This window comes from Symphalangus syndactylus, chromosome 15 (genome assembly GCF_028878055.3).
Source record: "Symphalangus syndactylus isolate Jambi chromosome 15, NHGRI_mSymSyn1-v2.1_pri, whole genome shotgun sequence".
Classification (NCBI taxonomy): domain Eukaryota; kingdom Metazoa; phylum Chordata; class Mammalia; order Primates; family Hylobatidae; genus Symphalangus; species Symphalangus syndactylus.
This window is the reverse complement of record NC_072437.2, coordinates 11,136,896-11,149,434: the sequence shown is the minus strand read 5'-3', so window position 1 is coordinate 11,149,434 and position 12,539 is coordinate 11,136,896. Positions and strand designations below refer to the sequence as shown.

General features: G+C 40.5%; 1 protein-coding gene and 1 long non-coding RNA gene across 4 annotated transcripts in view; one reads left to right on the top strand and one right to left on the bottom strand.

The window, feature by feature from the left end:
• Window positions 1–12,539, top strand: part of MYO16 (myosin XVI) — a 706,512-nt gene that overhangs the window by 585,385 nt on the left and 108,588 nt on the right. For all 3 annotated transcript variants that reach the window (XM_055244378.2, XM_063618637.1, XM_063618636.1), the window contains exon 28: window positions 9,450–9,552. In XM_055244378.2, the coding sequence (XP_055100353.2) occupies window positions 9,450–9,552 (103 nt within the window). The remainder of the gene's footprint in view (window positions 1–9,449; window positions 9,553–12,539) is intronic.
• On the bottom strand, window positions 9,220–10,624 carry LOC129463664 (uncharacterized). Its single transcript, XR_008651272.2, has 3 exons — window positions 10,209–10,624; window positions 9,864–10,023; window positions 9,220–9,474 (listed from the first exon to the last, which is right to left on the bottom strand). It is a non-coding gene; the product is annotated as an uncharacterized lncRNA (long non-coding RNA).

The window sequence follows — 12,539 nt, the reverse complement described above, 5'->3', positions numbered from 1 at the left end:
CTCTGGGAAAATGCCCAGGAGTGGTTCTAGAAGAAAGGGGACATCCTCATTCTATTAGAGCTAAAATTTCTAAATAAGATAATCTGGTGGAAAATGGAAACATACAAAAATAAATATGAATAGAATGTAGACATTGGGTGTATTTCTACAAATGTTGCTGCCTGCAAGCTTAATCAGTTTTCCCTTGCCTCTGAAAAACAAAAAGCACTCATTGATTCTATTTCACCCCCCAGCTATTGGTCTTTTCTTTGATTGATGTTAAGAACCACCAGCTGCTAGCATCTTGATGCCATCGTAATCTAGTTTCTGCCATGTCTGACGTTGCCACTGACGCCACAGTCACCAAATCCCACAGCCCCCTCAGTGTGCATCTGCTTCTCTTCCTCTGCAGTGTTCAGCACTGCCGACCACATTTCCAACTTTGCCTTCCCTTGGCTGCTCCGAAATTGGACGGCTCGCATCCAGTCCTTTCTTTCCTGGTCCTCCTCTCCCCTCCCCTTCACCACTCTCTTTCTCTGTCAATCCTCCAATAGGTAGCTCCTACGACATTCCATTTTTCTCCTACAGTTTTTCTCTTTCTATTGATTATTCAGTCTTTCTGAAAGAGCATGAGGTTGATGGTTCTCCCCAAATATTATTTTGTTGTTCACAATTAAGTAATTGGAATATAACCATAATAAGATAAATAGTATAATATCTTGAAATAAGAAAACCACATCTTTTCTGAGGTATAATTTTGGTCCAAAAAAGTCTTGCTTTATATTTGACCATGTGCAGTAAAATTAGAATATTGCTTTACACATCTTAGTGATCTTGGCATTTCTTGGCAGAATATGTTGCTCGTAGTAAGTGTTCAATAAATACTTCTCAAACAGAATTAAATTTCCAAGGGGTTTCAGGACACTGAAACAACATAAGTTTTACTTTCGTAACAAAATTTTCCTTGAGAATGAAGTGGTAAAGCCAATATTTACCAAACAGAGACATTTTCAGAAAAACTGCGTCTGAGGTTAATAGACATTAGCTTGATAAACATACATTATATTTTCTAAAAAAATGATTCTCCTACTTCCTGATAGTCTTTTTAAGTAATCAATTAAAATTCACTATGTTTTAAAATCAACCTAAATGCCCATCAATGACAGATTGGATAAAGAAAATGTGGTACATATATACCATGTAATACTATGCAGCCATAAAAAAGAATGAGGTCATGTCGTTTGTGGAACATGGATAGAGCTGGAAGCTGTTATCCTTAGCAAACCAACAGAGGAACAGAAAACCAAATACTGTGTGTTCTCACTTATAAGTGGGAGTTAAGTAATAAGAACTCATGAACACAGAGAAGGGAACCACAGACACTTGAGGGAGAAAGGTGGGAAGAGAGAGAGGAACAGAAAAGATAACTATTGGGTACTGGGCTTAATAGCTGGGTGATGAAATAAGATGTACAACAAACCCCATGACACATGTTTACCTATGTAACAAACCTTCACATATATCCCCAAATCTAAAATAAAAGTTTAAAAAAAGTCACCATGTTTAATCTGAATCCTGTGGTGACTGCATAAGCTGTTTTTATCTCTAGGTCCATGATACATAGGATGCCAAAGTTCCGGTTTATACTGGAAGGAACAATCACTTTTGAAGAGAGAAACATTGTTTAATCACTTTCCTTGGGTTCTTTACACCTTTTACTAGTTAGATTTTCTCTTCCTCTTCATTTCAGCCTGTCCTTTTAAAAATATAGACTCCAAAATGAAGACTATCTATGATGTGGCTCTTTCACTTATAATTTTGTAAGATACTATGATTTCTGGTTTTTTTAGTGTTATAGTCACAATACATGAATGTATGGAAGCATGTTTTTATGCTTGAGTCCTTGATGTTGAGAATGTACTTGATGAATGGGGCTCATGTTAGATAAATTTTCATTTAACTATGATAGAATTTTTTTGAAACCCCACACTTAGTATACACTGGCAACTTAGGATGCAGACTGACAAGAAGAAGGGGAAGTTGAAAGTGGTCAGAAACCCATCACAAGAAAAGTGAGGCAAATGGAGCGTCTAACAGAACACAGCTTGAGGTTGGAACCCTATGAGGGCATGAGCATTCTGCACCATCACAGAAGCTGCATCCGTTTCCCAAACGCTCAGTACTGCCCCGTCCAGTCAGACAGAGGTGTATGGCAGTAAAGAAAGCAGCCACAGATAAGTAATTGGCAACCAGCAAGGTGATAATCTAGTGTGGGGGACTGGCTGACGTTTGGTCAATGTCTCCTTCCGAAGCTCCACCCGAATTTCTCCTTTTTGCTTCAGTCACAGTATTTCCCTCCTGTTAAATAGCATTAGTCTGGGGAATAAATGCTCTTCCCTGTCTACTACACTGTGGGAAACATCAGCCACAGCCTCCAGTTTGTTAGGTCAAAAATCTTGAAGTCAGCCTCTCTTCCTGTCATAGCCACGTTGATCCATTCACCAGAAAATCCTGCTGGGCCTACCCAAATATGTAGAGAGCCCAGCACGTTTTTACCTCTTCCATCGCCATTGCCTTGGACCAATGCCTCTCACCTGGACTACAGGAAGGGCCTCCACATGGCAGCTCTGACTCTTTCCTGCCCCTCTCCAGCCCCACTCAGCCTCACAGTATCAATGATGATTTTCTTCAAAGTCAAGGAACAGAGCTCCTGTGCTGAAACCTCACACCCAGGTATCAGAGTCTGAGCCGAGGTCCTGACAGTCACCTGCAGGATTCTGATCCTTACCCCATTGCACTGACCTTTCTAAACTCATCTCCTACAACTTTCCTCTCCCTTCCTCTTCTCCAGCCACATTCACCTCCTTGATATTCCCAGAGCAGCCATGCACCGCCCCCACTCCACCGGGACTACAGTTCCCCCAGAGAAGCCACAGCTTCCTCCCTCATTGTCAGGTGTCTGCTCACAGTGAAAGCTTTCCTGCTTCTTCTTTCTCCACATTTCTCATTCTATTTGACACACTTCCTTATTTACTTTATTTTTTTAAGAGTTGGGGTTTCTGTCATCCAGGCTGGAGTACAATGGTGTGATCATAGCTCACTGCAAGCTCAACTTCCTGGGCTCAATCCATCCTCCTGCCTCAGCCTCCTGAGTGGCTGGCAATATAGGTTTGTGCCACCATGTCTGCTTAATTTTTAAAATTTTTTGTACAGATGGGGTCTTGCTGTGTTCCTCAGAGTGGTCTCATACTCTTGGCCTCAAGCCGTCCTCCTGCCTTAGCCTCCCAAGTTGCTAGGACAACAGGCGTGAGCCACTGTTCCTGGCCCTTATTTACTTTTCTTTAAATTATTATTATTATTTTACTTTAAGTTCTGGGATACATGTGCAGAAAGTACAGGTTTGTTACATAGGTATACACATGCCATGGTGGTTTGCTGCACCTATCAACCAGTCATCTACATTAGGTATTTCTCCTAATGCTGTCCCTCTCCTAGCCCCCCATCCCCCGACAGGCCCCAGTGTGTTCTCATTGTTCAACTCCTACTTATGAGTGAGAACATGCGGTGCTTGGTTTTCTGTTCCTGTGTTAGTTTCCTGAGAATGATGGTTTCCAGCTTCATCCATGTCCCTGCAAAGGACATGAACTCATGCTTTTGTTATGGCTGCACAGTATTCCATGGTGTATATGTGCCACATTTTCTTTATCCAGACTGTCACTGATGGGCATTTGGGTTGGTTCCAAGATTGCTTTTTAATTCTAGCTCTCTCTACCATAAAGGGCTTTGGCTGCTTATTCCCTGCTACACTCCTAGCACCTAGGAGCATCCCCAGCACAGACTTTGTGCTCAGTCAATACTGGTGAATTGATTGATTGATCCTGAGTAAGTGAACCACAAACGCTGATTCTAGATATGAAAGTAGATAACAGTTGTTCCCCTCATCCCAAACCAGGATAAGACAGGAAGAGCAGGCTGGCTGGAAAGGCTCATGTTTACTTTTTACAGTCCATTGGTTTGCCCCAGACACAGAGCAAGCAAAGCCTAAATATAGGTGTCTTCAGTGGATTGAGGTGACCTGTCTGTCTTGGATGACAGATGCTGGGACAGTGTGGGGAGTGAGAGTGGATAAGTCCCTCTCCAGTTGCTCCTACGCTCAGGACTAATGTCCTGCTCCAGGCTCGCAAACCGTATGGCCTCAGATCGAAGTTACTGGGGGAATGTGTTTTAGCTCGGGAATGGAATGTGACCCTGTCTTTCTATCCTGTGACACCACCTATAGAAAGCACTCACATTCCAAAAGACAAGATGTTTTACATAACACTAACATAGAGTATCTCATCCTGTCCGAGGTGATCTTTTTCTTTAGTTGAAATGTCAGAATTATACATTTTAAGTGTCAAAAAAATATAAAATGAGAAAAAAGCATCAGGTGCACGATTTTTCATTCTGACTTGTTAATACTATATTCAGACGCTTGAATTATATCAATTAAATTCTTGGTTATAATTAACAAATTTCCAGAATGAGACAATTATGAGAGAGAAGAAAAAAATAACTTGAGTGATTTCATTTCAGTGTATTACTCTGGCTAAATACTAGAAACACATGGCTTTCCTGAGGACATGAATGAGTTCACTATTAAACAGCCTCCAGGCACCGACGGCCAGCAAACCAAGACTTCTTATTCCTACATGTCCAATATCATAGTCGTCACTGTTGAGTTTTACTTTTTCCATTTTTAAGGGTAAATCTTATCCTTTTGCACTCTAGAACCATCTAGGGTTAGGACTTGTTAGTTGTCATGAAAACTGTAGCAACGGTGATGAAGAGCGTGGCCCTGGAGTTAGATTGTCCTGGGCTCAATTCCAGCTCAGCCGCTTTCCTCATCTGTGTCAGCTTCCCAGAGCTGCTGTAACCAAGTACCACAAACTCCATGGCTTAAAGCAGTAGACACTTCCTCTCCCAGCTCTGGAAGTGAGAAGTTCAACACTGAGTTGTCAGCAGGGCTTCCTCTGAAACTCTGGGTGGCATTCGCCCTGGCCTCTTCCTGGTCTCTGGTGGCGGCCGCAGATCCTCAGTGTTCTTGGCTTGCAGCTGTGTCACTGACGCCTCTGCCTCCATCACGTAGCCCTCTGCTATGTGTCTCCCGTGGCGTTTCCCTCTTCTTTTCAGGACATGAGTCATATTGGATTAGGCCCTACCCTAATGATCTCACCTTAACTTGAGTACTTTACAAAGACCGTAAACATCACATTCACTTATCTTTGGCGGGGGGGACACAGTTCAGCCCATAACAGCATCCCTGTGAATTTGGGTAAGTGAATGAATGTCTACGACCATTATCTGTCTCACTATCAAAAGACGATTGTCATCGAGGCCTGTGTCTGTGAGGAGGATGTGAGGTGATATGAAAAGCCCTTTGCCTTCATTCGGGGCTCAAGAAATGCGACTTATTATCTCCTGCTCCACAGCCCCATTTCTTGGCTATCAATCATTTAAACTTGCTACATTCAAAGGCAAGCTAGGAGACACCATAAAATGTACAAAGATGTCCCCTTACTCTGGGCAAGCTCACACACTTTGAGGAGAGGTCAGAGTTTGTAACACAGAATAGAGTTTATGTCTTGTCCAGAGACATGCAAACAGGCAGCTCTGAGGGAGGGCAGAGCGTTGCTTGTTAGGTGACTTGCCAAGGGCATCATAGCAAACTGGTTACAAAGTGGGAACCTAAATCTCAGTTTTCAGATTCCCAATTCAGTTTCTTTCCTATTTGAACACACTGTACAGTTGTATCACTCACCACCTTTTAACCACTCACACATTATCAAACCTAACCCATGTTTGTTCATAAGAGGCACTGATGTCAGCTGGGCACAGTGGCTCACACCTGTGAGTAATCCCAGCACTTTGGGAGGCCAAGGCGGGTGGATCACCTGAGGTCAGCAGTTCGAGACTAGCCTGGCCAACATGGTGAAACCCTGTCTCTACTAAAAATACAAAAATTAGTCGAGCGTGGTGGCAGGCACCTTTAATCCCATCTACTCAGGAGGCTGAGGCAGGACAATTGCTTGGACCCAGGAGGCAGAGGTTGCAGTCAGCCGAGATCACACCATTGCACTCCAGCCTGGGCAATAAGAGTGAAACTCTGTTAAAAAAAAAAAAAAAAAAAAAAAAAAAAGAGATACTGATATCATGTGAGAGAATCACTAGGGGATGCCCATAACCTTCTGGGTGGTCCATATGCACTGCCCTTTGCACAGCTTACTCCCGGTTCACAACCCTCTACATATCCCCTATCATACCCATTTGCCCTGCTCTGTTGTACAGGAGAAATTCCCTTTCTTCTTCTGCAGAAACCCCAATAAAAATTAATAAAGTAAAATAAAACACACAGCTACCAACTTCAGTACACGGCGTGTAAGAAATCACATTCTTGTCACCTATCAAAAGCGAAACAATTCCTGAATACTTCACCCATGGACAAATCACTGAAGTCCATTTAGTGTGAGCAAAATAATGAGCCACCTTTTTCATATCCTTGCCTCTGGCACTGCAATTTCAGTCCCAGTTACTTCAGGCTCAGTCTCTGTTACTTACCATTTTTTGTATTTTTATGCTTTCCTATACACTAAGTTTGATAGATGAGCAAAAATCCATCTATGAGAACGAAGGGTGGTTGCTGATACTGATAGATTCATTCTGGTTTATGGCTAGCAAGATTATGAGGTTTCTTAATCCAGGAAAAGTCATACACTGACTTTTCAGTGAGAATGCTGAGGATTTAAGAAAGGAAATAAGAAATGTCTTCAGCTGAGAAGGTAACTGGGTACTGTCTTGGTCAGTTCAATCTGCTTTCCCAAATTACCATAGACTATGTGGCTCATGAGCAACAGAAAGTTCTCATAGTCCTGGAGGGTGGAAAGTCCAAGATCAAATTGTCCGCAAATTCAGTATTCAGTGGAAGCTCGCGTCCTGGTTTGGAGAGAGAGCCTTCTTGTTCTCTTTATGAACTGTGTTCTCACATGGTGTTAGGTTAGTGCAAAAGTAATTGCAGTTTCGGGCATGGATATTAAATCATTATAACTAGAATCAAACACATCTTTATTAATCAAAATAGGAACCATTACAGTCAACACATTTTTGCCAATGAGAAGTAAGTTTTGTTTATCCCTGTAGTGTAAAATTCTGTGCTTTGAGAATCGACAAACTCTTGGATAGCATTTTCTGCATCCCGCCACTTGCAGAGGGATTTTCCCTGCAAAAAGTTGTCAAGATGCTTGAAGAAGTGGTAGATGGTTGGTGAGAGGTCAGGCAAATATGGTGGATGAGGCGAAACTTCGTAGCCCAAGTCTTTCCACTTTGGTTGTGTGACTTGCGGTTGGGCGTTGTCATGGAGAAGAATTGGGCTCTTCCTGTTGACCAATACTGGCTGCAGGCATTGCAGTTTTCCGTGCATCTCATTGATTTGCTGAGCATACTTCTCAGATGTAATGGTTTCGCTGGGATTCAGAAAGCTGCAGTGGATCAGACCAGCAGCAGATCACCAAACAGTGACATGACCTCTTTTTTGGTGCAAGTTTGGCTTTAGGAAGTGCTTTGGAGCTTCTTTTTGGTCCAACCACTGAGCTGGTCATCGCCGGTTGTCATATAATATCCACTTTTGTCGTACATCATAATCTGAGGAAGAAAGGGTTCGTTGTTGTTGCATAGAATAAGAGAAAATAATACTTTGAAACTACATTTTTTGATTCTCATTTCCTCATGAGTCACCCACTTATCGGGCTTTTTCACCTTTCCAATTTGCTTCAAATGCCAAATGACCCTAGAATGTTCGACCTTGAGCTCTTTGGCAACTTCTCATGTAGTTGTAAGATGATCAGCTTCGATGATTGCTCTCAGTTGGTCATTGTCAACTTCCAATGGTCAGCCACTACACTCTTTATCTTCAAGGCTCTCGTCTCTTTAGCAAAACTCCTTGAACCACCACTGCACTGTAAGTTCGTTAGCAGCTCCTGGGCCAAGTGCACATAAAGCAAGAAATGCACACTAACATGATGTATAACATAACCACATTTATTTAAGAATGTATTCCAGTATCAAACGGCAAATTTCAACAACGTGAAAACCACAATTACATTTACACTGACCTAATAGGAATAAGTCTGTTCTCTTCAGCCTCCTCTAAGGGCACTAATCCCATTCATGAAAGCTCCACCCTCATGACTTAATCACCTGTCAAAGGCCCCACCTCTTAATATCATCATATTGGGGGTTACGATTTGAATGTGGGGACTTTGAGATACATTCTATCCATGGCAGGTGTGTTTCCCAGCCTATGTTACACACCAGACTGTATTGCCGCCCATGTGAGCCCTCGTTTACCCACAGTACCTGCCAAAATAAGACACACGTGTGATTCCCGTGTGGCTGTCCATGAGACATGTCCCATACTCCCACTACTTGCTCCGAGGAAAGCAAGTAAATAAAGATGTGTAGGCAAAACACTCCCTCCCTTAATTGCACTAAGGAAACTGAATAAACTCATTTTAGAAGATCCCAAATTTACTGCAGTGAACTTTAGATGAAACACTAAGGTATTAAACAGAAAATAACAGAAAACTGATGACTTCAGCTTTGGCATTGCGTTTCCTTCAGCTTGCAGAACAGCCTAACATGAGAATCATAAACACAGAAGGCAACAGGATGCAACTGCATAGATCTTTGCTCATTTCCTTTTTGGTTTTCTCCTCTTCCTCCTCCTCCATTGCCACCTTGCCTATATCTCAGGTTAACCACTGTAAGTGCAAAGGGAATTTTACATCGATTTTTTTAAATGGGTGATGTAGTTTTAAAAGTCATTTTTGAAAAACCTGTAGGAAACTATTATATTGCCATGAATTTCAGCTAGGGAATGGAAGTCAATTGCTCACTGATACTTTACAAAATAAAAATGTCCCAGAATATTTAAAATATTCAATATATAATATATGGGGAAGAAGCGATTCTACCTCTCAAATAAGTATTCTGAATGGACGTTTTGGTATTCCATTATTATGGACTCTAGTTACATCTGAATTCCCTCTTAAGTGGCCATAAAGAATGCTCAAATTTCTTAAAAGGTATGTTTTTAAAGAGCATGCCAAATGTTTAAAAATGGCTACTGGATTAATTTTCATTCCCTTCAAATTTCCTTTGGTTAAATGGTTTGAAGTGCTCCATGACAGTGCTCAACATATATTAGAGGACTGAAAAATATATTTGACGCATTGTAAAAACCATTTTCCTTATAAAAGATAAGGATTCTTTCCAGTTCCCTAGTAAATGCACAATGGACAGGTATTTGGGTATTCCTGGGATAAAGAAAGATGGGGAAACTTTTGGGAAATGATGTGACAAAGACAGCCCTGATGAATGTGATTATGTGCTTGGCAAATGCAGTCATTGCGTTCTGTCTCTGCCGCTTTTCACAGGTATAAGCCACTGGCTGATACGTTCCTGCGTGAGAAGAAGGAACAGTCGGCTGCCACACGATGTCGACTTCTTCTCCAGCAGTGTCAATTACAAGGCTGGCAGGTTGGTGACCTACAAGCTATGAAAATAACACTTTAGGATTTTAAATAAATGAGCTGAGTCATTGCAGGGAGCCACCAGCATCTTCCTGGCAAAAACAAATTCCTTTGATGTGTTTGGCAAGGCATGACATTAAGTGTATTCCCTGGAAATTTGTCATTCTTTATGACTTACCGATTTTAACATCTTGCCGCCAACATGAGAGGAAATCTAACAGGCTCCCTTTACAACCATGACAGAAGCTCATGAGCCCCATTCTGCTTGCCTGTGTGTCAGATTCATACCTTGTCACTAAAGCATTTTGTCATATTTACCCATAGTAGGAGTCAGAGGAGCCAAAATTGAAGAACTAAGGTTGATTTCTTTGTGCAGAGTTGGTCTCTCATAAGTGCATGTTCGATCTGGACTTCCCCAGCTCGTTCAAGTCTCAGTCAGCTCCCCTTTTTATCTGTTTCTCTTTGCCCTGCTTCTCACCTGCCATACAGTGAAAATGTCACTATCCTTTGAAGCCCATTTGTTGGCAAAAGCTTCGTAATTGGAAACACTTTATTATAGTTGGTGATCCATTTGAATGGCAGACCCTAGGGGCCAATGAAAGCTACAGCTAGACTTGCAGAAAAAGAAAATAACCTGAGACAAAATTACAGGCAAATGTTTACCAGAAACAAGAGAAGATGGTTCCAGATTTTGTTAAATACCTTCAACAACATCAGAGTCCATCCTTCACTCATTTTAAGGAGAAGAAGTTTGAAGTGAGAAGGGCAGATTAGAACAACAATGGGAAACCATGCAGTCCATTACACCAGGAATTATTTGGAAGTTTCTTGCTGTAAAACCACCAAAAGTGCATATGTGGCAAAAACAACGGTAGCTAAAAGCTTTGGTAAAAATATGACGATTACTGGAAAGTAGACATAAATTGCATCTTTAAAAAATGATAGGGAGAATATCTATGAGTAAAAATATATGATAATTGATGAGTCCAAGGATGAGGACTTGGCTTTGGAAATGACATGAGCTGATGATTCAGAATTGCCGAATAGGTCCCAAAGTGGCCCAGTCTAAGTAAAACAGGGAGGGAAGACTGGATTGACACTCGCACACTCACCTGTCTATGACAAAGAACAAAGAACCTAGAATTTTGGCACTGATGAGTAATGATTTAATTGTCTGTGCCACCCAATCTTTTTCTTTGTTATCTTTTTTCCTTTTCTTTTTTTTTTTTTTTAACTAATAATGAAATTTGAACTTTAAATAACAATCTGAAGGAGGAAGCTTACTCAGTCTGAAGTTGTCAGTGATGCACATCAGTGCCAAAAGATTGGATAAAAAGGGAAGGAGGAGGAAGGAGGAATTACTAACCAAAGCTGATGTCCGCCAACCCCTCCAGAGTCAGTGACATAGGGGTGGGATTCACATATATCAGTGTTTATTCCATCTATAGGTAACTGAAATCAGTTCAATGGAATCATTACTGAGATTTTGAATAAGTAATTATATAGTAGTAGTCCACGGATGATGTAACACTAAGATATTCTTATTGTATTCTTTTGCTTGTAAAGAATACTTATAGATAATGATATACATCTATGTATATACGTATATGTATGTGTGTGTGTATATTTATATATGTGTATGTATATATATATATATATATATATATATCTGTGAGATAGATGTGTGTATAAGAGGGAGAGAGAGAGGGAGAATTTTTATTTGTAGAAGAAAGCAAGGGAATCTGTAATAATTATTTCACTAAGAGAGTGATTGGCAGTAACCACAATACCTGAGCAGTGGTCCCTCTGATAGACCACTGTAAAGTACAGGTCAAATATGAGAGGAGACTGGAAGACAAATCGGTAAGCCCTGCCAGCCATCATTTCTTCTATATCGGTGCTTTTGCTAGGATACTTGAAATTGCAGCTGAGGATAGCATTAAATTGAAACATACATTGGGATTTTCAACAAGACCATTAAAATTTATTTTAAACGGGAAAGGGATCCCATTTCATGGCCCTAATCTATTTTCTCCACACTTTTCACCTGCCTAAAAAGAAGCTGAAAACACAAGACAAAAAAAATTAAAAGGAAAGAGAAATAAATTTGCTCATTCACTGAGCATATTTGCTTATGAGTTCCCTGTTGTCTAGTCAGAAAAGACAGTATTTCTTCAGCTTCTTCAAGATGTAACCTATGATATACTTTATACTGCCAGACAAATAATCAACTTCACAGAAATGAAGCTTATTCATACTTCACTTTTATATTGGTCTGACAAAGGAAAAAAAAGCTTTTGTTAAAAAATAAATAAATAAAAAACACTCATTCCTAACCTGGAAAGTTAGATTCCTCAGTTTCAAAAGCAAAGCATTTTTTAGATATGTGTTGCTAATTACAGAAAGAATTCCTCCTAGTCAATTCTGTTTTTAATTAATACAGGGATTCAATCAGAAGCTGTTAGGCTGCAGGGACAACAAGGTTGTATCGGATGGTTATTGTATCTGTAGCATTATTTCCAAATTGCTGAGAGTTACAATGTGTGTTTTCATTAACCAGTCAGTTCATCCTTTAGTCCTGAGTGGTTAGCATGAAATGAATGGTTACTCTTTTCCATATTTTTAAAAGCAGTGCTGGAGGACAGAAGAGATTAGAATTATGTTTTGCTGTGTTAAGTTGTATACAGTGTTAGCTAGAAATTCATTTCTTTTAACTGAAAATGGTAATTTCATTGTCATTCTAATGCGTCTTGGAGATCTGGCAGGTTTTGTCTTCTCTCTTTAACTTTAATCAGACCCTGTAGAAGGAAAGCCTTGCATCATCAATATGAGATTATAACTCTGTAATTCTTATACTCTCCAACATTGTAGCAATTCAGTAAGCCTTGGTGCACATTTGATTTCCTTCTGTTTCAGATGAGGATAGAGATGTGGTATCTTCAGTACTATTACTTTTGTATGCCGATCTATGCACCTGTGTCTGCTTTTCATGCT